Consider the following 26,159-nt stretch of genomic DNA (forward strand, 5'->3'; position numbering starts at 1 on the left):
ACATTTCAATATGGCTCTTACCAGGGCAAACCGTGATCTCTTCTTCAGCAGGGCTCTCCGTGGCAATGTCTGGGCTCCTCTTACTGCCAAATGGGGTCAAGGCAGAAATGCTATCAAAGCAAACACACACATGTCAAATCAAATCAATCAATGTCACAGCATGCAGCTGGGTCACACACACACACTCCAGGATCTTTGGCTAATTACTGTCTGACCGCCAGAAAGGACCCGGAGAACTAACAAACATACAGGTTTAAAATGCCATGCAACGCCACATGGCTGAAAGGAACTTCCCTCTCCTAGAAGCCCATGATAAAAGGATCTGGAGGGTCATTGTGTCATGTGAGAGGAGTAAAAATATCGGCTCAGAACTAAAAGATGCCTTTGATCCTTTCTGTTCTCAGTTCTAGAAGTTCTGAGGGTAGCAGTGCTTCCTTACCTATATCAAGGAACTCATTGGAGACAAAAGAGGAGGAGGTTTGCTTGACACTGTACTCCTCTTTCTCCCCATCCTTACTGCTAATTCTTCTTTTTATCCCTGTACATGGCTTTCTAGCGCAGCAGGAACGTGATACTACTCAAAGCTTCCCTACAGCAAAGTCCTGCCAATGTTAGCTTAGTGGCTCTTTTGTGCAGTGTTTAACCATGTCTGGCTCCTCTGTTTGACCTTCCAGTTCCTCCATTTTCTCGCTGGAGTGCAATCTCTTTCTGAAACAGGAAGCCATTGCTGAGTAAGTCTGTTCCTCATGCTGACCCCCTCAGCCAGTATGCAAGAACACTCTTTAAAAGCATGAATCCCCACACCAGCAAATCAAAGATTTATTTAACTTAACCAACACACCTAGAGAGGAGGAAACAGTCACCATCGATTTATGACAAATAACCAAATTCTGAGCGGAAACCCCAAGTAACTTCTCTTTCTAAAGAAACCATCTCAAAGCATTTGTTATGAGCCCAAGCTGAGCATGGTTTACTGCGTGTGTAACACCGGGGTGACTTCAAAAAGACTCTCACAAAACAACTTACTATGACAGTTATAAAATGGGCTAATCAACGTAAAGTCAAGCCACAGTGCTTGCTACATCACCTGTCTCTGAGTACAAAGCACAGAACCATTCCTTCACAGTCCGATCCGCTGCGCTCTGCACCAAGCGTGGGGCTCAAACGCTTGTGTGACTTCTGCTACTGCTGCGACAGGCGCCCCACACCCGAGCAGGGGTTCTCCTGTAGCTGCCGCAGCAGCTGGCTGACCAGCATGCCCAGACATTGCCCAACAAAGGGCTGCACTGGCACACTGCCAGCAGCCAGAGAGCTCGCTTGATGGGCCCACAAATCAGAAGACTGCAGCCACCATTATCTGCACACACAGGGGCTGTCTGCTGAAATGAGACGTCCCAGCAGGCAGTGGTGAAGCTTGAGCCAAAAGACAGCAGCCATCGGCTGCACTGTAGCATTCACGGGGCCACATTCTGGCACATCCGCTGCCCATGGGTCAGATCGAACAGAGGATTAAACCTGCTCCCTGGACACAAAGGAGCCCTCTGGAACCCCTTACGTTGCGAAGCCAGCTTCCAGCCCAGCTGCTGCCCTGGACTCTGCTAGGGAGCCGCACCTTCTGAAACAGGCTCTGGCTACTGGGTACCTGAAACATTCCACCCTCCTGTCCCCCATCTGGCAACAGGGGGTAGGAGCTGCCTCTTCCTTCATGTCCCAACCACGGGGCCTCCTGCTGCTCCGAAGGGAGGGAAGGCTCCACCAGTCACCCTCTTTCAGGGGATCACTGTCACCACCAGCTTCAAGCAGCAACAGATTGAAATTGACACAACTGGTAGTAGCCTAAACAGGGCATACTCCCCAAGCACATTTCAGCAGCCACGAAACTTACCAGAGTCGGGTTTATTTCACCGCCTCTGCTGCCTGGGAAAGCTCTGCTTGGCAACAGGGGCCAGCATTGCATCGGTTCACACCTGAAGGTTTTCTTCACAGCCATAAGGGCTAGACACTTTCTGCATTTTTAAAAAAGTGCTAAAGTTCTGCAGAAGCCAGGCAGCGTAGGTCCCCTCGCTCCGCCGGGCGAGCTTCCTACTGGCGCGAGGTGAGCAGCCAGCTGGCTTTGGAAGCCCTGCCCCTAATCTCAGGTGTTCAGCCCAAATACTGCCATATCAGTGAGGGGGAGAAGAGAGTGGGGAGCAGGCAGGGAAAAGGCGGCAGCAGCTTTATGCCAAAAGCATTTTGAACTATAAAAGTAGTTTGAAGTACCATGAGAATCAAGCAGCTTCCCACAGCTGGGCTTGCAATGCCTGCAAATATTGAAACCTCTCTAGTAAATTGTTCCCCAAGTCCTCCCCATATGCCTGCCGCTCAGAGCTTATCTAGTCTGCAATAACTGCAAACCACCCCAGCCAATGTCTCCTAGCCCTGCAGTGAGAGATGGCAACCAGAAGCCAATGCTCCTAGGGTCCTGTTCAGAGCCTGGTTGTACCGGACAAAGGGGTAGAGGTAAAATCAGAGGAGAATTGTGTTGCCATGGCCCATTTCCGCCACCGTCTGAGGCCTGGATTGGCTTCCCTGGAGTGCGGTTTCCATCTGGGGCACACAGGGGGCACTGTCTCTGGCACGACATTTTCTTTGCCTTCCCCCCTGTTCTTTCCTCTTCAAAGAAATCTCTTTTTAATAGACTCTCTGCATACTTGCCTTCCTGGAAAGACCATGCGATCCTACTGCTGTGTCTCATCCTTACCGCCCCAGCCCGTCCTATTGCTCTGTTACGTCCGGTCAGATTAGACTGCTGCTCCCCAGGGCAAGGATCACGTCCGCTCAGCTGCCCTGCACAGCCCTAGCCCACGTCGGGACGCTGTCGTCAAACAACAATGAGAGTTCTCCTCTCCCCATTGTCTCTGAGCTGACTCTGGCTGGCACCGTCCACCGACACCTATCTGGGAGTGCAGCCCGCAGCACTCCCAGAGCACTCTCCTGCCTGGGGCGCAGGGTGGTGTGTCCAGGAACCAAGGCTCTGAACTGACCCCTGCTCCTCACCTCTGTGTAATCTGCATTGGTTCCCCATCTTCAGGCATGTCCTCCGCAAATAGCGCCTGGGAGGCCTGGAAAGGAAATAATGCTGATCATAAATAAAACACAGGCCAGCAGCAGCCAGTTCCTCATTCTCCAGAGCTGGCTGAGATTTTCCACGCTACCTTCCCGCCGTTCAGTTACAGAGGGAGCGCTCTGTGTAAACCTTTCAGAGACCAGAAATCTGCCTGCCTGTGGGAAAGGCTTTGAAAAATAGGAAGGAATCGATTCAATTCACTCTGAACTTTGTTCATAAGAGCCTGAAAATGGTGAGTTTTTCTGACAACACTGATTAGCCAAATGTGACGGGGCTCGTTGGCAATTTGTGGACAATCAAGGGGCCGGTAATGGAATGAACCGACACAGGAGGTCTCTCGCCCGGTTTGGGTCACAGGGCAGTGTACAGAAGGGTACCACAAGCACTGTTCCTCGGCACAGCACCAGGGGAGAGGGGTTGATCACAGAGGAACTGGCAGAAAAGCAGTTACCGCTCCAAGTGGGTGTGGTGGGACAGCCAGCAGCTCCCCCAGCGACACAAGCCGACCACAAAGAGCAGCCTGACCCGGGGGTGGGGAACCTCCAGGTGGGGTGACCACACAGCAAGTGTGAAAAATCGGGACACTTTTTTTTCAGGGGGAGGAGGGATAGTTGCCGATATAAGACAAAGCCCCTAATATTGGAACATCTGGTCACCCCCCCTCCAGGCTGTGACGACACCAGGAGTTTTGGCCTAGAATTTCCCACCACTGCTGTCAGCTCCACTCCAGTTACCGCCGTGGGAAGGCACCGGCAGCCGACTCTGAAGAGGTTCAGAACTGCGCTGGCCTTGGGTTCCCAGCACCACCGCCGGCAGGGAAGTAAAATCTGTGGCAGCAGCGGTGGGAAATTTGACAGAAAAAGGGGCATAGACAAGGCTCGGGTGAGCTGTAAATATCCTGAACCTGGCAGCAGATCACCTGCAGTGGCTCAAGGTGAATGGGAGGGGGGTTCTACTCTTCGGTTAGCACCGGGAAAGGGGACCAGAAAGCAGACTGTAAAATGAACTGCACACTCTTTTTTTTGGTTTTGCTTCTTTATGGCAGATAAAGACCTGCAGGGTTTTGTGCTCTGGGTTTCACAGAAAAGTTTTCAGGCTTTCCCCCCTTAGAAATATCAGCAGGGTCGAACCTGCTCTTCCCTGGCTTTGCTGGAGGCCCCTTGGGGGTTCAGAAGACGTGCACTGTGAGCTCCTGCCTTGCATCTCTGAGACATCTTGTCTTCCAAAGTTCATTAGGCACTAGGGTTACATATGTATTAACACCCCCGCCCCCAAGTTTTAAACAATCTGATTAAAAGTCCCTCCTTCCTCTCTCAATCGCTGCAGTTTCCAGTGTCTTTTGATCCCATAATTTCATTAGTTCGCCAGTCACCACAGAGCCTTCCAAGTTCAACAAGACCTGAATTTCTAATGGAAAAGATGAGGAGAAAAAAATGCTTGTGACACAAATCTCTTGGGTCCTTTGTATCCATCATAAAGAAGCCAAAAAAGGGCACAAGGCCAATTTTTTCCCTCTGCAGGTCACCTTTAAGGCTTGTTTAAATATAGCCTCCAAATCCAAGCCCAAGAAAGAAAGAAACAAAGGCTGAGCACAGACTGCATGGCACTTCTACGTTCTACAGCAAATGCAGACATGATGCTTTTCCTGAGAGTGTTCAGTATTACCAGAGAGAATATAAATATCACAGAACAAGGTAAGTCTCTTTCTATCAACTGGGGTCAATGATCAAATACACTTGGAAATAGGAACAGAGCTGAGGCCGCCGTCACAGAGAAGATACAATTGTACAATGATCTGGGAGTAAGTCATTATGAAAAATGAGGGTTGGAAAGGCTGACACAAAGCTAAAATACAGCAGTAATAAATACTTCATCTGACATGCAATCTGTTTAAACTTCGCAATGACAGAAAGCTGTCTTCAGCACTGCCAACAGAGCCCTGAAAAGTGGCAAACACTGACACCTAGTGTCCGTCAGGCAGAACAACTCGGGCCAGGCAGGCTAACACTGCAAACTCCCCAATCCAGGACAGCACCTGCTACCACAGACAACCCTTGGCAAGCAGCACACACACACAGTTACTCTGGAGCAGCTCACTCTATGGTCTGCAGTAGAAAGGACGTAAGAGAAAAAGGTCAGTACAACGGTAGAGGTGCCCCACCCACAAACCTGCCTGTAATGCAAGAGGAAAAGGCCAGGCCATCAGCCTGGAACCACGTTTCCGCCTGGACAGCTTGTGCGGGCGATTAAGCTGTGGTGCCACAGGTCACTGGGCCCCACTCACATGCGCTTTGCCAACCCTGCTCGGGATTGCTCTAAGGCTCTGCTCTCTCAGCAGCTCTGTATCCCGAGGGACGAAGCTCTTGAAGGAGCGGGTGCTGTTCTGGAGCGCTGCCAGGCAGGCTGCTGTACACGTGGGAATGCCCTGTGGTGCTCGGCGTAGTCTGGGAGCTGACCACGCAGCAGAGGGGCCCTCTCCTCTCCTATGGCTGAGCTGCTGATTGGGGAAGGGAGCCACAGGGGCACAAACATTAGAAATGAAAGGCACTGACCTTTGCTGGTGTCTGGTCTGTTGCACAGGTTGGCCCCTAGACAGAAGTCAAGAGCATTAGCACCCCCTGCTCATCCTATATGTACAATACGTACAAGCTGACTCGGTTACCTGGCAATAGCTGGTGGTTGGTTCATCCTCGGACGTAGAGTTCTTTTCCTCTTCCAAGTTCTGCCCTGGATTCTGCTCGGGCTCCCTGTTCTTTGTGGCGAGAAGCCAGGCAGCACTCTCTGGTTCCTTCCTGCCATCTTCTGTGTTGTCGGAAACACCATTTTCCCTGTTTATTCGCTCCCCTTTCCCATGCTCATTCTGGCTCAGGGGAGAAGAGCAGGGCACAACTGGATCACCAAACTCCTTCTTCTGCAAGAGCTGCCTCTGAGCCTGCTTCAGGCTCTTCTGGTACACCTCCAGCTGGCACAAGATGACTTGGGTGTACTGGTTTGGGTCCACCCCTTTGGGGCAGAATGGAATACCCCAGTAATAGTGCACTGTGTCTCTAGCATCTTCCTGCTTGCACTTTTCATCAGCCATGCTCAGTGTACAAAGCTCGGGTGCGTTGTCAGGCACCTCATTCCGTTCCACGTGCTCAGCACAAACAGAGCCTTGCCCACGGTGCCCACGTTGTGGTGCACACTCAGGGCCTCCTGCTCCACAGCTCTTCCTTGGAATGCCACCCGGCTCCCAGGTCCTGCCCTTCCGGAGCACTGCTGAGCTGCCAGCCGTGGGCTCTCCCGCAGAACTTCCAGTGCTGGCCAGAGGTTGCTTGTCTTGTTCCCCACCCATTGCTTTTGAAGTGCTGCACGACCCTGAAAACAGTCTCCGAGGCGTCAGTTGCCAAGCGCCTGGAGTAATCCGGCCAAAGGTGGGGCTCAGGGAGATCAGGTCCTCCCCAGAAGAGCTGGGTAACGTGTCCCTGGAATGGCTTCTTGCTGGTGAGGAAGGCTTTTCATTTGACTTGGTTAAAGGCTGGCTCTTCCCTGGAGATACGATTATGCTGGATAGTAGTGAGCTTTCAACTATTTCCTGGCTTAACCTTGTCAGCACTACAAGGGGGCTCTTGGCAACATCTGTCTGTCCATTCCCGTCAGCTTTTGTGCTCCAGGAATGGGAGCTGCATTCTGACCGTGGGGAGTCGGGGCAAGGTGGCACAGCTCCATGGATCTCAGCCGGGTGGCTCTGCACTGGCTCGCATGTTGCCTGTGCAGGAGGTGGTGCAGAGGTCGCAGCAGGGGAATCTGAAGGCTGGTAGCTCTGAAAAACAAAAGATTTGCTTTTTACAACAACACAAGGAACAACCGAGGTTAGTCCCCACGTGCCTTACAAGTCACCCAGACTGCTATAGTTCTCCCGTCAGTCCACACGAACTAGCCCCCGTAAAGACTCCTTTCCTGCATGGAGACCAAAGGGAGTATGTGAAGCAACAGTTCTGTGAGCCTCTGTACAAAGGCACACTTACATTAAGGCTCTCGGCGATGGCCTTCCTCACAAGCTCCTCTTCTTCCTCTTCCCGGCAGTTCACTTGTCTGGCTTCCTGCTCACTCATTTTCAGAGCCAGTGCAAACTGTTCATCTTCAGTCATCTCTAAAGAAAGACAGGTTAACACCACCTGGTGGTATAAAGCTACAGGCTTGGGTATATGGGGACAGTCAGGAAAATTAAACCAAATTAACTAAAGGAGCGAATTTGAAATGGATTAGTTAACCCACATTAACCACTGTGTGGATGCTGTTAATTCAGAATTAAAGTGGTCTTAATTCGGTATCTTAATTCACTTCTGAAGTTAAACAAACTAAACTGAATTAACCCACTTCAATTCTGACTTGTGGGAGGAGGGTTCAAACAAGGGTTTAATGTGGTTTAACTAATCCACTTCAAATATACACCTTAATTAATTCAGATTAACATTCCTGGATGTCCCCACATAGACTAGCCCACGTGAACACCCAGCACGTATGTGGCACGTGGAGGAAGGTACCTAGGGACGCTCACATTCCTAGGACCAAAACTTACACCAGACCAAAGCTGTTAAATCTCAGCTTTCCTTAAGAGGTACTTTTGACATGGGCACAGACAGTACTAAATGCAAAATAATACACTTGTGCAATGCTGAATCACTGACCCAAAGTCCGGAAATTCAGTTAAGGTTTCCATAGCAATCTTAGCTCTGACTCCTTTGGTGTATTCACTACAAAAAGACTTTTCATCCCCTCAGCGTGCAACAGAGGTAGCATTTGGCATTGCTGCAGACAGGACGTGCACCTAAGGACACAGGAAGAAGCTAGACTTTGATCACGAACCAACATATTTATAAGGTTCGGTCTCACTGGCAGAGCAGCAGTTCCTTTGCATTACACTTTATTACTGGCCACATTGCCCTGTGGTGTGTGATATCCTGGGAGGCCCTACTGAAGAGCAGGGCAAAGGTGCTGAGCCCCAGTGAAGCAGATACAAGCTGTATCTGCTGGACAGTACCCAGAAAGATCTGCCACGTGCAAACGACCCCTCGCCCTGCTCCCATCACTGCTTTGATGGATCACTGTGCCAGGTCTGCTGCATTCAGAACTGCTAGTTCAGCAGCACATTTCTTCCCAAAGGGATTCCTCAGTCACAGCAACCTAGAAGCACGGCTGCCTTTTTCAAACAAAGCAGTTACTTGGGAGAACACCTATTTATTTAGATTCTGACCCTACACTTCACCATGCTTAAAATACACAACACCTGCCGAATGGAGAATGTGGAAAAGCAACTCAGCAGCTCTCTTAGGAGCTGAAAAATACATTGTCACAGTCACAACTCAAACACAACTGGCAGATGTCCTTCAACCCCCTCAGGCCTGTGCACACCTGCAGCTGGGGGTAAAACAAAGCCTGAGCCCTCCTAGCCCGAAAGGGCACTTTCTGAAAGCTGAGAAGCCACTAAACATTGGGGTTTTGAACAAAAGGGCCCCCTCAGCCTCAACCATAGCATCTCGAACACAGCCCATTTTACAGGAGAAATGTCCCCCAGGAAAGCCACACCCAGGGACTCCTGGCCTCTGCTTTCTAAACCATCCGCTGCCTCCCAGCTGCAAGTGGAATCCGGCAGCACTATTTCACTTGAGAAAAACGGAGGAATGTGTTGGCTTTCGTAATGACACCACGTGACAGCACAACTGCATTCAGCCAGCCACGGGACACCACGGTTTGGTGCTGTTCTCCCATTCTGTTACTTACTCCACTGACGTGAGGTTGGACCATTCTTTCAACTATTCGGACTACAACTGCTGGATTCACTGACGTGCCATCTCAGAGCAGGGTATTGTTTGTTTCTGTGTTTTTCTTTACAAATTAATCAAGAAAAAAGAAAGAGAACCAGGGTGAAGTGAAGGCAGACTGCAGTGCACTCAGGACCCAGGGGAATCTTTGTCCTTGGACAAAGTCATGCTGTAATTTTCCAGCTAGAAGGAACCCATGACAAGAGAATTTTCTCGTCAGTGTAAACACTGCACAATTCTCCATATATCGGAGAAGGGTCCTGTCACCAAACATAACAATACTCTGCACTCAGCCAGCACCTTTCTTGTTCGAACCCCACGCCCTGTAAGCCAGGGAAGACTATGACCCGACCGGGCAAGCATGTACACATGCAAGTGCATTTATGCATTTAAATAACCCCCACTGCAGTCACTGGGGCTTCCCCATGTGCTTAAAGTTATCCAGGTGCACAAGTATTTGCAGAATGCGGCTATCAACACACAGGCAGTTCAATAAATGCACCGATTTCTCAGTAAATTCCTATTGTACCTTTGTTGTCAGTTCCACCCAAGTGGATGTGGAACAGCTAGAAAAGTGCTGCCTCTGGCAAACCAACGAGAAAAAACTGAAATGTGTTTGTTTCCCTCCCAGATGGGTAGGTGCTTTGAGGAGTGGGGAAGTCCCAGGCCTAGTTCCACCTGGAAATACCCAACTGCTGGGAGAGTGGATGGAGCCGCTCAGATCACGTAAAATCCAAAGGGGCTGATCTGTTTCAGCTGAGCTGTCCATACACTGACTAGACTGCGAGACCCAGAATAGTACATCTGATCGTATCTAAGCACTGCACGCAGACACTCACAATGTGTGTGCGCTTGATGTTGATTATACTGGTCATAATTTATGGTGATTAGAAATTCTCAGTCTTGTGTTAGCCTCCTACTGATGTGTGCAAACAGACTAGTTCAGAACTCTGAGGCACGGAAATAGAAGCTGTGCTTTAGGAGGCAAGATGCATCTCCAGGGTGTCCAAATGAGATGGCAGATTCTCAGGGTTTCAGAGAAATAACCACCGGCCAGCCAATAAGGGGCACATGTGAGCCCATGCACACGCCCACCCTGAATCTGCCCACAAGAAGGCCTCTGCTTTCTATTTTGTAAGGAGTAGTAGTTCCATTATTCCAAAGCTGAGCTTCCTACATACCACACTCCAAGAGACACTGAAGACGTTCATCGTGACAAGGCATGAACTCCAACAGCCCACACCCACTGGGACCAAGCCCAGCCAAGAAACATGGTGGCCGGGGAGAGAGATGCAGACAGACTGTTTAAAGACATCACAGCCCTAAACAGATTAAAACATTTCAGAGTCTTTTAAAATGCTAATATGGCAATTTACTGTGCAATTTATGTTTCCTTTTAACATTTCCAAAGTGAATGAGATGCCATCCCCACTAATTCTAGTTCTAACACTTGCTAATGCGAGATTAACTCAAAATGGAAATGCAGAATCGCATCATTTCCACATATCCAGAGTGCAATTACAATAAAGATGTTCCAATGTGCTTTAAAGCACCAACTTCAGCCAGAGAAGACAGAGCGCGATTTCTGTGGGGTTTGTCTCTGAATCAAACGTCTCAGATCTACTAGATGTATGGCTTAGGTTAAAATGAGGAACATGGCAAGAAGGCAAGAACGGGAGGCTACAGTTTTACAAACCAGAGCCTGGAGAGAGCTCCCAGCATGGGGAACGGGTTGGGGAGGAAGCTCCCACTCTCCCGTAGGCAGAGTGCCTTTACAGAACCAATTTGCCATGCAATTCAAGAACACGTTTAAATACACAGAGAAAAAAGATTTTTACTGCAAAGCTTAATCTGCCTAAAAATAAACACCAAAAACCTCATTCTCGTTTATAATCAATAAAAGAGCAGCCCTGAAACCGAAAGTGCCTAATTAATTATTGTTAGCTGACCCCTCTCCCCCAGAGACCTGCATCCAAATCCCATGGAAACCTTCCCCACGCTAGGTCAGGACGTAAGAGCCCACACAAGGCGTGATGCCCCAAGGCCTGCAGCAGGCCGTGTGCGGGGAGCTGAAGGGACAGCACACCGATCCCCTACACACACGCCAGCTGTGGAGCGGCAGAGGAGTCAGCCCAGCCAAGACTCGGGACAGGCGCACCTCTGTGGCAGCTGGGCCACCCCTATGCTAAGGAATGGCCAATGGATATGCCCCACTCCTAGCTCCAAATCCAGCGGGACAGCAAGGCACGAAGACCCCAGAGAGCTGGACTCAGTGCGTGTTAGCGCCCCCCCTTTGTTCAGGTTCCTTACTCCAGCTACTTCACGCAGAGGGCTTGGCCTTCTGCCTCCACAGAAAGGGGGGCAGGATTTGCCCCATTTGGCCCAGATTCTCGGTGTACAGAAATCCAGCAAACTGCAAAGGTCCCGACCCATTATAGAGTGGCTGGAGAGCCAGAGGTGTGGGCCCCCTTCTCGTTACACAAGGAGCGCATATGTGAGCCACACGCACGAGAGACACGGTCTATGATTCAGTCCCATTTTAATGCAATTCCTACGGCCGTTTCAGGAAACCTGCCCCCCGCCCTATTCTGTTATCTCCTTTGCTTGTCTGCCATGGGGCAAGCGGCAGGCAGTGCCAGGCAATGGCACTATCCAAACGGCAAGCCCAGTTCATTGAAATCAGCGTTCCCAGCAGCGTCAGAGATGCACTCCTCACTGCAGCTGTTGCACTAAAACGTTTCACTCCCTGTATTGTTTTGAACTGGATACGTTATTTGGAGCGCTGCCTTCCAGAGCCTCCGAGACTCCCAACCAGCGGCTCTAGTGGGGACGCAGCCTGACCCCTGCGCTGCTGGACGTGGTTATTTCCTGGACAGCTCCACATCTAATCTAGATATTGGATGTGATATGCCCTCGCTCGCGCACACACCTAGGAAGAGCACTAGTGTGTGCACTCTCATCCTGGGGAACACACACGTGACAGACAGTCTATTCAGGAAGGGTGAAATTCATCTTTGTGCAAGGGAGTCAGCCTGAAATCCCAGGCAACCTTTAACTCACCACCCCCACCCCCAAAAAATACTGACCGCGGTCCAGTTGCCCTCTACCCAGCTCATGTGAGACCTACGTGCAATTTTTCTTTTAGCGGCAAACTTCACTCTATCCAGCTGCTGCTTGGTTCTTTTCTTCTGTAATCCATTCTCCTCCTTTGACTCCTGCTGCAAAGGAAAAAACAAAGTACATAAACGACACAAGTAGTGGTGCCCTTTCCCCCTTCCCCAAGACATGCAGACAAAAACACTGGCTCTAAGGAACCATCCTCCATTTGTGTGACATTTGAATTTCAAACGTTAATGGAAGAACATTCTGTAACCATTAAAAGAGCAACCAAAGATACAGACTGACATGCAAACAGGAGCAGAAAGAGACAATAGACTTCATGCCAGTCACTGCAATGCAGTGCACCTGTTGTAACTGTCTGGCCTTGGTAAAATCTTGATATTCATAAGCAAATTCCTAACATCCAGCAGCCTGGCAAGTGAGGACTGTTCCCTTCAGCACAGCTTCTAGCATTCTGTCCCGGACAGCTCTAAGTGCCCCAAGAGGCAGCGCTTTCAACCTTTCCTTTGGGGAGACAGCCTCATACCCCTCCCAGGCAGCACAGCCAGCCCACCTGGACCCTAATTCCATCCTAGTACGTTACACCTCCATGTGTTCCCGTCAGCTATTCCTTGTTGATGGTCACAGCCTTCAAACATGTGTAGTCTTGGGGCTTCCCGCAATAGGCCTCGATTCAGCAAACTGCATAAGCACCTGTGTTACTTCAAGTTCATTGATTCAATGGCACTATTCACATGTTTAAAATGACACGTGTGCTTACATACATTGCCCTATTAGGCCTTAGTCAAGCCACACACGTTTCCACATAAATCAGTCAGTTGCTGAAGATCCCTGGCTATTTACATTGCTTGCCACTGAATTCCTTCCAGTTTGCAACATTTAGTAAAGCAGGGCCCACCAATGAACAGTTCTCCAGGGAGAGGCCCCTGTGTTGTCCAGAGAGGCACTAACATCTCCCTGCTCCCTGACGGCAGGCCTCTTACTCTGCAGCCCCCAAAAGGCATTTCGTGTCAGCAGGAGCGGCGCCAGGGTTTTTGCCGCCCTAGGCGGCAGCATTCCTCCTCTGAGCATTCGGCGGCGGGGGGTCCTTCTGCTCCGCGTCTTCGGGGCACTTCGGCAGCAGGTCCTGGAGCAAGTGAAGGACCCGCCGCCGAATTTCCGCCGAAGACCTGGAGCGGAAGGACCCCCCGCCGCCGAATTTCCACCGAGGATGGCAAAATGCCGCCCCCCAAATCCTGCCGCCCTAGGCGACCGCCTAGGGTCGCCTAGTGGAAGCGCCGGCCCTGAGTGTCAGCCACGTTTGGAATTTGCTGTCTGCTCTCACCCTCCATCTCGTGCCACTGTTCCTGTCCCAGACTGCTCCTTCCCATGTGGTGTGCACACTTCAGGTTATTTTACCCTGGATGGATACGCTGCAGCCTTCCAAACTGAATCTACATTTTGCTGTTTCCTGCCCATAGTCCTTACCCTGGATTGTCTCTCTGTACTGATGTGTGTCGGGAACTCCTCCGAATTTAATATCATCAGTGGATTTTTTGAGCGTCCTAACACCAGCCCCTGTGGCATCTGCCACATACCTCCCCAGAACTAGATTCCTGGCTATTTATCATTACCCTTTGCTGATACCCTCGTAGCAGGTTTTCAGTCCAGGAGGGTCCCTACCCAAACCAAGCTGAATTATTTATCCAAGTAGGATTTTGCAAGACACAGTATTAAGTGATTTCCTGAAACTCTAATACATTATGCCTACTGCAATCCTTCCTCCACGGATTGCAGAATTGGATCAAAACGAGCAAGCATGCATATCCCCACACTCATGCTCCCACCAGAGCAGGGGTGGCCAACCTGGGGCTCCGGAGCCACACGCAGCTCTTCAGAAGTTAATATGCGGCTCCTTGTCTAAGCACCGACTCCGGGGCTGGAGCTACAGGCGCCAACTTTCCAATGTGGGGTGGTGCTCACTGCTCAACCCCTGGCTCTGCCACAGGCCCTGCCTCCACTTCACCCCTTCCCACTCCCCCCCCCAGCCTGCCGTGCCCTCGCTCCTCTCCCCTCCCCTCACCAGCCTCCTGAACACCACGAAACAGCTGATCGGGACACTGTGAGAGAGGGGGAGGTCCTATCGGTGGGGCTGCCGATGGGTGGAAGGAGCTGGGAGCAGGGGCGGGAGCTGATGGGGGGCTGCAGCCGTATTACTGTGGCTCTTTGGCAATGTACACTGGTAAATTCTGGCTCCTGCTCAGGCTCAGGTTGGCCCCCCCGCACCAGAGGATTAGTTCTGACTACTCCTTTCCCTTCTCCAATCACACCCAGGCTCTGAGTTCGCGCTCAATGTCATTTCTAAGATCTGCCCCTCTTGCTCTGTCCCCAAAGCCAAAACTTTGTTTCACACCATGATTTGCTCTAGCTGGGATTAGAGTAACTTCCCCCCTCCAGCTCCCCGTCTACCCCCTCCTCAGTCTACCCAAAGTTCAGCAGTTAAAATAATATTCCACTCCCAGGCCTCTGCCCACATCACCCTCCCCTCAACCTCCTTGGGCCCCTTCATCGATTCTCTATTTCCTTCCACCTGGCTCTACCCCCACAACTCTCCCTCGTCCTCTGCTGTTTGCCAGAGCCCACCACCTTGGAGGTGACAAGCGCCCCTGCAGTCGCCTGGGGAGAGCAGCCCTGTGCTAACATTCGGACAGGCCCTTGGGCATAGGAGCCAGGGGTGAAGTCCATAATGCCATGTGGCAATCTGGCCTTTCCTTTGTATGTGAGAAGCACACACCCCGATGGAGTGACGTGAAAGCTCTGGTTTTGGCCTCCCAGCCCCAGTTTAAAGGCCTGCCAGTTCTAGGCCTCAGAGGGTCTATCCCCCTCCTGTCGAATCCAGGCAGACTCTGTAAATCCTCAGCCCACCTCTCGATGCACTGCTGCACCAGCAGTTGCGCTGCATCGGTCTTCTCCTTCCTTCTTGCAACTACCAAAACGATCTCTAAGATCACTCGCAACACTCCTGTCTTCAGTGCTCATCCCAGATCCCCGACGTGATTTAGGACCGTACCCGACTTTCCTTTGCAGATGCTGCTTGTTCCCATGCATGGAACAGACACTTACCGGGAAATGGATCCACTGACTGGAAAGGGATCTAGCTCAGCACGCCGGGAGATCAGAAGCCCTTGATGTGTCTCTAGTCTCAGACGCGCAGTCACCGAGTGCAGCAGGCCCCACTGTTTTACCATTTGTGGGTACACAGAGCTAGACATTTATGCAGAGGAATGTTTAATTTGCTTCACAATGTTCCACTGTACAGTTCCAGTGCAAAGAACTGCTGGAGGGACTCCAGCCAAGCCTGATGGGCCCAAACATACACAGAGCATCTGAGCTCCAGAAAGTCTTAAATCTTCCTTATTTACTGAACCAAAGAATCGGCACGCACCATTTAATTAGGTTTTACTTCTGCTGGTGGGCGGCTGCACCTCCAGGGGCAGAGAAACCCTTTGCCCAGAAGTACTTGGCATGCGGGCAAAGACAGCCTGGAGATCCCTGCAGCGGATAGAGGGGCCTGCTCTAGGCTGACCCAGCCTTTTAACAATGCTCATCTGCCGACAAGGCCAGTACAAACTCAAGGGGCCACTCAACCAAATGCTTCTTTAATAAGATCACAAGTCCAAAAAAACCCTTCATTAATTAAATATCTCCCAGCTGCAGCCAATGCTTTTTGTTACAAGGTCATCACTCATACTCAGTGTACAAGGAGAAACTAAGAGCTACGGCTGGTGTGATGCACCCAACGTACACTGCTGCGCTCAGTGACAGCCCGGGCTCTCCAGGCTACAGCTTTCAAATACAGCAGCCTGAAGGAATCCAAACTTCCTGCTCCTTGTAGGTGTAGGCATTGGAGCTGGGGGGGGCTGCTGCGTCCCCTGGCTTGAAGTGGTTTGCATTATATGCAGGGTTTGCAGTTTGGTTCCATGGCTCTCAGCGCCCCACTGTACAAACTGTTCCAGCCCCCCTGCTTGTAGGAATCTGCTCTTCAATGTTTGGTTCCCTCTCATGAGCAATTTCACTGTAAGCATTGTCCAAAAAGTGAGAAAACGGTTGGCTTCCAAAGCTCTCAGCGTGTTTAACATCTGCTTTTCTTGCAGGCAGTAGAAAACTACACTGCCTTTCTGACCCCGCTTTGCACAGACTCCGGGGAGCAAATCCAGCCACAAGGCAGGCAGGTGCAACTCCATCTGCCTCTAAAGAGTCAGGTTGTTTGATTCCCCTCCCGCTCCCCGGGACACAGCGATTGCCCTCACACTTGACGGGGAGCTTGCTTCGAGCATCTTCATGAAAAGAAATGGTCACTGGAAGCCAGAAGAGGTCACCAAGGGGACAGGGCAGGGCAGTAGCACGGCACAACTGCGCTACCAAGCATGCAACGAGAGGGCAGAGCCAAAACCACAGGAGCCCTGCATGGGAAACACACACGTACCAATGAGGCTAATTTAATTGTTGAAAGTCAATTCGATGTTGGAAGTACCACGCCTGGCGCTAGCCAAGGCTGCTGTTGAAATCAAAGTCACACTCTGCTCTATTAGTCTCAGACTTTCAGCTCATCAGCGCAAACCTGCTGAAAGCAGAGACTTGAACAGTGAGATGCAACGGGCTTGTGCCAGACTCACAGCTTCCAACGGGTGAGAGAGCCTTGTGCAAAGAGAAGGGGCTGTCCCTGGCACCAGATCCAGCCTCACCTTTATTGCCAGTGATAGCAAATTCCAGAGCCAAGGGCCTCCCCGACAATGCCCTCCTCCTCCTCTTCATGTTTCACCCTGGGGACCTCAGGCCTCAACTTCCCTGCTGGCACAGCCAACCTTAGAAATGGCAAGGCCTTGCCCATTGGAGAGATGGACCAGGACCTTGGAATGGATCTGGAAGCGGACAGGGAGCCAGATGACCATGGAACACTATGGGAATGTGCTCTCATGGATCTGCCTGACCCAGATTGTAGGCCACTACGTGATGAACTACCTGAAACTACTGCATGGCCTTCAGTTAGCCTCAGGTCGAGGGCCCTGTAGTAGCCCACTGTGGAAGTGTCAAAAAGCCATCTCTCCCCACGGCTAGGCCTGCATCCGAGGAAAGCCACAAGACCACCGCCTAACTCAAGATGAACTCCAGGCTCCCTTGACTACCAGAGGGTAAGTTACAGAAGCCAGGCATTTATTATTGCTCCTGCCAGTTCCTCAAACCACTTCCCTCTCCTTCTACCAACATCATCTTGGTCAATGGACTGGGAATAAACCTGCTTCTATTTATCCAGGTGCCTTCAGATGAGGGACACTGGGGTACCAGTGGTGTTTGTGCCAGATGAGAAGGAGATGTGGAGCTGGGTGCCATCAGCATGGAGATGGCACTGCAACCCATAGCATCTTGCAACCTCTCCCAAGGGTTTGGTATAGATGTTGAGCCTCTGTGGGACTTCCCACGAGCTCTGTGAATAGAAGCAGCTACCCAGTAGGGCCCTGTGGGCTCTATCCAGGATGACTGAGTGAAACCACTTTTAAGTGACTCCATCCTCCCCCCGAAAGGCCTCACAGGCAGATCAGCAGCACTTTACCATCACTTTATAAAGGCTGCTGATCGATGACCAGTATTAGCAGAGCTACCTGGGCTCTGCCCATAGCTCATATCAGCTTGGCTGGTACCACCGCCATACTACAGCTAGGTTTCACCTCTGGCTAACAAGGGTCTATCAGTGGAACTCAGCAACAAGCCAAATTGTACAGCATCTTTCTTCTCAGGAGACAGAGCAGTAACTGGCGAGGATGCTAGTGTCAGCTGGTTTCTCAAGCGCTGGCAGAAATATTGCAGATCTGAGGGTGGGTAGAAGATTGTCCTTCAAGGAAGCACCAACAATCTCTGTCGACAGAGGGCCTGGTGTTTCCCAGAGGCTTTCACCAACCAAAAAGGATCAGAACCATTTTGTATGTGGTGACACAAACTTTCTACAGCATTTCCAGAACCTTTGTTTGTGCAGGGAATGCTGTATGGTCATCTCTTCCTGTTTCCATAGAGTTGGGAAAAGAGTTTCAAATTTGCTTGACTCTTTCCAAGAAGGAGGACAAGAGTTCCTTGGCTCCAGGATAAGTCACAGGCAGTCAAGTGTGGATTACACAACCCACTATCCAGAAAAGTTCCTGCCCATGAAACTTTTCAGATGCCACTGAAAAGCCCTGAGCAAATGGAGGAAACTTGGCAAAATAGCACGGATGAGCTTGGCAATACAGCATGTCTGAGAAATTCCCGAGAGAGTCAGTTTGCCAGAGAGCATCAATAGTAAGAAACCAGAGGCTTTCCAGGTGCTTCTGCTACAAGATCTGCTAGTCCAGGAGGAGAATTGGGGACTGCAGATATCTGCCAGGGGATTGCCAAGGAAAAAGGCCAATGTATCTATGCTGTCCAAGACTCTCCTCGTAGTCTTTGAATCCTGAACCATGTCCTAACAACTGCAAGATGAACTGAGAATTTATTGTTCTCTAAAATTGCTATGTATCCGGAGTGTTACACACCTCTTACAAATAGGTAACAAGGTCTTGCTGGAGCAAAATCAACAGTTACAGGGCTCAGGACTAAAATTCAACTTGATGTACACTGCAAGGCTGAGGGTGAGTTACAGAACCCGGGCATTTATTATTCAGAACCCACAGGAAGCAGAGATCCTTCCCAGGACAGAAAACTGGAGGGCACTGCTACGACTCCGGATCTGGAAGCCAAGGATTTAGAGGTAGAAACAGACCAGACTAAATAAACCCACTTATCCAACTGACTGTGAACTGCTGTCACTTAAACAGAACCTAACTGGCTCATTAATGGCTTCTCTGAGCATCCCTTCCTGTAATATGGCCAGTTATGCCACCAGAATTTATTAAAAAAAAAAGAACGGCCGTATTGAGTCAGCCCAATGGCCCATCTAGCCCAGAATTCTGTCTTCCGACAGCGGCCAGTGCCAGGTGCTTCAGAAGAGATGAACAGGGCAATTATCGAGTGATCCATCCGCTGTTGTCCAGTCCCAGCTTCTGGCCATCAGAGGTTTAGGGACACCCAGAGTAGGAGGTTGTGACCCTGCCCATCTTGGCTAATAGCCACTGATGGACCTGTCCTCCAGGAACTTATCTAATTCTTTTTTGAACCCAGTTATACTTTTGGCCTTCAGAACATCCCCTGATCAGTTCCACAGGCTGATTGTGCGTTGCGTAAAGAAGTCCTTTCATACGTTTGTTTTAAACTTGCTGCTTATTAATTTCATCAGGTGACGCCTGGTTCTTGTGTTATGGGAAGGGGTAAATAACACTTCCCTAGTCTCTTTCTCTAGAGTAGTCAAGATTTTCTAGACCTCTATCATCATATCCCCCTTGTCTCTTTTCTAAACTGCACAGTCCCAGTCTTTTTAATCTCGCCTCATATAGAAGCTGTTCCACACACCTACTCATTTTTGTTGTCCTTCTCTGTACTTTTCCCAATTCTAATGTATCTTTTTTGAGATGGGGCAACCAGAACTACAATCTATATTTAAGGTGTGGGCTTACTGTGGATTATATAGTGACCTCAAGATATTTTCGGTCTTATTATTTATCCCTTTCCTTATGGTTCCGAACATGCTTTTTGCTATTTGCCACTGCACATTGAGTGGATGTTTTTAGAGAACTATCCACAATAACTCCAAGGTCTCTTTCTTGCGTGCTAACAGATAATTTAGACCCCGTCATTTTGTATGTATAGTTGCGATTATGTTTTCCAGTGTGCATTTCTTTGCACTTATCAACACTGAATTTCATCTGCCATTTTCTTGTCCAGTCACCCAATTTTGTGAGATTCCTTTGTAACTCTTCACAGTTAGTTTTGGCCTTCACTATCTTGAATAACTTTGTATTATCTGCAAATTTCACCACCTCACTGTTTACCCATTTTTCCAGATCATTTATGAATATTTTGAACAGCACTGGTCCCAGTACAGATCCTTGGGGGACCCGCTATTTACCTCCCTCCACTGTGAAAACTGACCATTTATTCCTACCCTTTGTTTTCTGCCTTCCAACCCATTACTGATCTACGAAAGAACCTTCCCCCTTATCCCATGCCTACTATGCTTAAGAGCCTTTGGTGAGAGACCTTGTCAAAGCTTTCTGAATGTCCAAGTACAATATATCCACGGGATCCCCCTTGTCCACATGTATGTTGACCCCCCCCCCCAAAGAATTCTAATAGATTGGTGAGGCATGATTTCCCATTTTTGTTTATAGACTTGATCATACAGTATAGTCAGGGAGATTAATCTTTTCATAGTCATGTTTTAAAAGATGCTTGAAAGTGAGGAGACAAATCACATGCATGTTAAGAGGAATAATTGTGGACAATGAGAGGTCCTGATCATTCATGTACATCAACATTTCTTACAGCTGTTGGTTTCTTCTTTCCTTATCGGTTTCACAGGAAAGGCCGTGACACAGCAGACATCTGAAGTTAACTTCGCCTATTGCAGAGCTTGAGGGTTTAGCCCCAGTGACCTATTACTGCCAGACATTCTAGATCTGTCTAGTTAAGGGAATTTCCCAATGGGGTAGAGCTCAGATAATGTGCAGAAATAACAGCCAATAGCATGTGCCCTACAGCTTGTTTTTCTTGCTTACTGCTAGTGCTTTCCCTCTCCTCACATGTTAATTGCCTTATTGTCAAGACTGATGCTCTAGATGTGGGCACTAAGGGCACTTGATTTAAGATCTATAGCTTGCAAGTGAACGGAAATGCTTGTTAAAACTGTATCATTCTAAAAGCATCTTAGGCTCCCAAATCACTGACAGAGCAAAGCAAAGCCAAGACTTAACAATTACAAATGAAAATATTGTTTCAAATCAGGTCCTGTCTCACATACCTTCCATGTCATGAGTTCAGGTCTCTAGGCTCTGGAGCTCCCCTGAACCACTGACGCTATCAGTCACCTCCAGACTACCCTAAACAATGCAGTTACCTCTGACGGCTTAGTGGTTAAGGATGAGAGTAGATTACACTCAAGCCTCCATAATTCAGTTTCATGATCTGACACTAGCTGTACTTTGAACAGTTACTTGCATGTAACAGAACCACATTTCTGTGATTTAGTTAAACAGCAATAAAATAAAAAGTTTGAAAAGATTTGCGAGGTGATTGAGGAAACATGATTTCAATTAGATTTCAGATTCTGTTTGGACAGGTTTTTGGTTATCAAATCTCAGAGACATGACTCAGCACCAGCCAATCAGACAGCTCATTTCATAGCCAAATGGGACATGATTAATCTGAAATACACCTTGAAAAGAAACAGAGCAGAACACTAATGGCAAAGTGCCGCAGGCTGCCCCAAGGTGCATGGTAGGTACCACTCAGGACAGTCTCTCATCAGGAATACACTGGTAGATGAGCATGCCCCAGTCAGGATTTTGGGTTCCGCTTTTTTTAACCACTGACCTCTCCATCACTGTCAGATATAACAATAAAGGCATCCACAAAACTACGCTTCTTTTTGGCGTCGACCAGGCCCCTCGGCTCTTCCTCCTCCCCGCCCGGGTCCTGAAAGTCAGGGCTTTCTGCATGCTTCTTCTTCCTCGGCATCCTGACTCTGAAAAAAAGAAAGAGGTTGAAAGCAGCCATTTCTTTCCATCTGGTTTAGTTTTCCCTTAACAGCCATCCAGTTTTACTATTTTAAGCAAAATACTCCAGGAATTAGGTCTTATTGCAAAGCATGGTGAATTTAGTGCTGTTGGGAGCCACATGCATAAGTCCCTACTCATCAAGTTATGAATACTTTACATAGCTGATTTGCTCAGAAGGGGCTTCGGAGGAGCAGCAGCACACACAAGAACTGCTTTCCATTCTTGTTCTCCAAAGCGATGAGTAAATTCCCACTCAACTCCTCTTTTTAACGCTCATCTGCAAATGTGTTCAATTATTAATTTTACAGCAGGAAATCGCCAGCCCTCCATCAAGGACCCTTGCCTTCCCCTATTAGCACCACCCTTCACTACCACTGATGCAGAACAAACCAAGATGTTGTGGTGAATCATGCTGACAACCTGGTGACCTTGGCACTCCAGAATAGGAAACCACAGCAGCTAAACCAGTTGTCAGCTTTCACATTCAATTAGATGTGGTGCAAAAGCCATAGTTTTCCAATAATGTAGTTATGCTCACAGAACCGTAGCTCCAAGAAACGCTGCACAAGCTCTGCGAGACAGAAGAGTGGGAAAGAGATCGAAAGCAAGAAGTCATGTGCAATGCACACCACATGACCTGCCTTCCCAATGAACAGCGAATTCAAGCTGTCCTCTGCTGAAATACTCTCCCTAAAGGGTCATCTCAAGCCTTTAGTATAAGCAAGGGCACTCGAGATGCCGGGAGAGCCGAGCATTATCACTGCAACCTTGTCAGTGTTACATGCAGCACCAGTGAGGGCAGGTGCAAGTGCTATTCCTGGGAGGATTCTGTGCCAAAAAATTAAAAATTCTGCACACAATATTTTAAAATTTTGCAAAATTCTGTATATTTTATTTGCCAAAATAACACAACATAATCACACCAGTTTCAATTATTTTGGTAATATATTTCAAAATACCTGTCAGTAAGTATGTCTGTAACAATATTGAACAAAAAAAAGACTCAGGAATTTTTTTTTTGACAGATAGATTCCTTACTAGATGGATTAATACAAGAACTTTGAGTAATTCATTTAAACTACAATACAGAAACATCTTTCCCGCACCCCTCAGAAGCAGTGCAAAGGCTTGGGGGAGTCAGGGCTAATGGAGGAACAGAGGGAGCGGGAAGGAGCCTGGGAGCGAACCTGGAAGGCTATTGGGTGTGGGTGGGAGAAGTATGGAACAGTTTCTTTGGGGGGCAGAGGGGAGCGATTGTTAGGGAGTTGGGGACTCCCCCAGGCACACCCTGGTTGATCCCAAGCCCTCCCATTCAGTCAGGCACATCTTCCCCATCCCAGTGTGGCCCTGGAGCCCCCCTCCCATTCAGCCCCTGGCTCAATGCTGTCACCCCACTAGCTCCTGACCCTGTGCCCCACTCTGCCCCCCGCCCACAGTAGCCCTTCTGAACCCAAGTCTGTGATCTCCCAGCAACGCCTTGTGCCTCACGCTGCCTCCTAACCGGGCTCCATGGGCAGGCTAATGTAATGAACACAGTCGGCTCTTCATGCACCACAGCGGCCTCTGGTGGGCAAAGGGTGGAACTTCAGCGCTTCTTGGGCAAAATGTATTTTCTGCAGGAAAAAAATAATTCTGCACCGGACATGAATTCTGCACATGCGCAGTGAATCAGAAATCCCCCAGAAGTAAATAAGTGCAAGAAAAGCTAGTGCATCAGTAAGTAGCTTCTTTCCTTGTTCATCTATACACTGCAGGGGGGAGCTGCACAAAAGCATTGGCTGCTCTGATCAGTAAAAGCACAGCCAAGAAGACTCAAGAGACACCGTGGCCAAATGAGAGCAGCAAGATGGCGATGGAGTTAAACTCCCATTTTCCTTCTCCATTCCCAAAAGCTGGTTTTGCATTTCAGTTGAACAAGCAAACTGCTGACAGCAATACTCTCCACTTCTCCCAAGAGCATCAAAAAGCTGTTTAAAGTGGAAGACGTGGTATATCTTGACTTTAGTAAGGCTTTTGATACTATCTCACATGACCTTCTCATTAACAAACTAGGGAAATGGAACCTAGATGGAGCTACTAGAAGATGGGTGCACAACTGGCTGGAAAACCATTCCCAGAGAGTAGTTATCCAGTGGTTCAACAGTCATGCTGGAAGGTTATAATGAGTGGGATCCTGCAGGGATCAGTTCTGGGTCTGGTTCTGTTCAATATCTTCATCAATGATTTAGATAATGGCATAGAGAGTACATTTATAAAGTTTGCGGACGATACCAAGCTGGGAGGGGTTGCAAGTGCTTTGGAGGACAGGATTAAAATTCTAAATGACCTGGACAAACTGGAGAAATGGTCTGAAGTAAATAGGATGAAATTCAATAAGGACAAATGCAAAGTACTCCACTTAGGAAGGAACAATCAGTTGCACACATAAAAAATGTAAAATGACTGCCTAGGAAGGAGTACTGCGGAAAAGGATCTGGAGTCATAGTGGATCACAAGCTAAATATGAGTCAACAGTGTAACGCTGTTGCAAAAGAAGTGAACATCATACTGGGATGTATTAGCAGGAGTGTTGTAAGCAAGACACAAGAATTAATTCCTCCGCTGGTTGGGCCTCAACTGGAGTGTTGTGTCCAGTTCCAGGTGCCACATTTCAGGAAACATGTGGACAAATTGGAGAAAGTCCAGAGAAGAGCAACAAAAATGATTAAATGTCTAGAAAACATGACCTAGGAGGGAAGATTGAAAAAACTGGGTTTGTTTAGTCTGGAGAAAAGACGACTGACAGGGGACATGATAACAGTTTTCAAGCATGTAAAAGGTTGTTACTGTACAAGGAGGAGGGAGAAGAATTGTTCTCCTTAACCTCTGAGGATAAGACAAGAAGCAATGGGCTTAAATTGCAACAAAGGAGGTTCAGGTTGGAGATTAGGAAAAACTTCCTGTCAGGGTGGTTAAGCACTGGAACAAATTGCCCAGGGAGGTTGTGGGATCTCTATCATTGGAGCTTTTTGAGAGCAGGTTAGACAAACACCTGTCAGGAATGGCCATGAGTGCAGGGGACTGGACTAGATGACCTCTGTGACGGGTTCGGTCACAGAGACCCCCTTGGGACTGTCACCTGATGTGCTGAGACTACCTCTGAGCCCGTTTTCTCTGCCAGTTTGGGTCTCCAGAACCCTGCCTTGTTGAGCCAGACATGCCAGTCTGCTCCAACACAGACCCAGGGTCTGAACCACGCGACCCAAAGCTGCAGACTTAACTGACAACAGTTTAAGAAGTGCTCCTGTCTCTAGCACCCAGACACCCAGCTCCCAATGGGATCCAAATCCCAAATGAATCCGCTTTATTCTGTATAAAGCTTATACAGGGTAAACTCATAAATTGTCTGCCCTCTATAACACTGATAGAGAGTTATGCACAGCTGTTTGCTCCCCCAGGTATTAATTACTACTCTGGGTTAATTAATAAGCAAAAAGTGATTTTATTAAGTATAAAAAGTAGGATTTAAGTGGTTCCAAGTAATAACAGACAGAACAAAGCAAGTCACCAAGTAAAATAAAGCAAAACACGCAAGTCTAAGCCTAATACATTTAAGAAACTGATTACAGATGAAATCTCACCCTCAGAGATGTTCCAATAAACTTCTTTCACAGACTAGACTCCGTCCTAGTCTGGGCCCAATCCTGTCCCCTGGTACAATCCTTGTTAGCTTCAGCTCAGGTGGTAACTAGGGAATTTCTCATGACTGGAACCTCCTTTGTTCTGTTCCACCCCCTTTTATAGCTTTGGCACAAGGCAGGAATCTTTTGTCTCTCTGTGTCCCCACCTCTCCATCTAAATGGAAAAGCACCAGGTGTAAGATGGATTCCAGTAGCAGGTGACACGGTCACATGTCCTGTGAGACCCCAAGCCTTCATTCTTCCCGGCCTGACTCACAGGAAGGCCTGCAAGTAAACAGAGCCGTCTAGAGTCAATTGTCCTGGTTAATGGGAGCCATCAAGATTCCAAACCACCATTAATGGCCCACACTTTGCATAATTACAATAGGCCCTCAGAGTTATATTTCATATTCTAGTTTCAGATACAAGAATGATGCATTCATATAAATAGGATGACCAAACTCAGCAGATTATAAGCTTTGTAATGATACCTTTCAAGAGACCTTTTGCATGAAGTATATTCCAGTTACATTACATTCACATTCATTAGCATATTTTCATAAAATCATATGGAGTGCGACGTCCCAACCTCTCAAAGTCCCTTCCAGGCCTATGATTCTATGATAAAGCGGCTCATAGACCGGGCCATGGATGCACAGACAGGTTACGTTGCATGCCCACAGTCACCATGCAAGACTAGAACCCCCAGGCTCCCTTGACTCCTAGCCCAGGGCCTTATCCACTGGTCCACTGCCTCTCTTAAAATGGTTGAAATCTCTTGACTCTACTGGCTTCGGCCTAATATGGAAAC

General features: G+C 48.7%; 1 protein-coding gene across 1 annotated transcript in view; it reads right to left on the reverse strand.

Annotated features, from left to right (window-relative positions):
- The window catches only part of UIMC1 (ubiquitin interaction motif containing 1), a 56,880-nt gene that overhangs the window by 22,680 nt on the left and 8,041 nt on the right, over nt 1-26,159 (reverse strand). The window contains exons 2-8 of the mRNA XM_024205159.3: nt 21,505-21,655; nt 12,038-12,128; nt 7,114-7,238; nt 5,769-6,908; nt 5,659-5,694; nt 3,037-3,101; nt 22-110 (exon numbers count right to left, since the gene is read on the reverse strand). Coding sequence (XP_024060927.2) covers nt 22-110; nt 3,037-3,101; nt 5,659-5,694; nt 5,769-6,908; nt 7,114-7,238; nt 12,038-12,128; nt 21,505-21,655 — 1,697 coding nt within the window. The remainder of the gene's footprint in view (nt 1-21; nt 111-3,036; nt 3,102-5,658; nt 5,695-5,768; nt 6,909-7,113; nt 7,239-12,037; nt 12,129-21,504; nt 21,656-26,159) is intronic.

The sequence above is a fragment of the Terrapene carolina genome, unplaced genomic scaffold, assembly GCF_002925995.2.
Source record: "Terrapene carolina triunguis isolate 2854851 unplaced genomic scaffold, T_m_triunguis-2.0 Scaffold629, whole genome shotgun sequence".
Lineage (NCBI taxonomy): Eukaryota > Metazoa > Chordata > Testudines > Emydidae > Terrapene > Terrapene triunguis.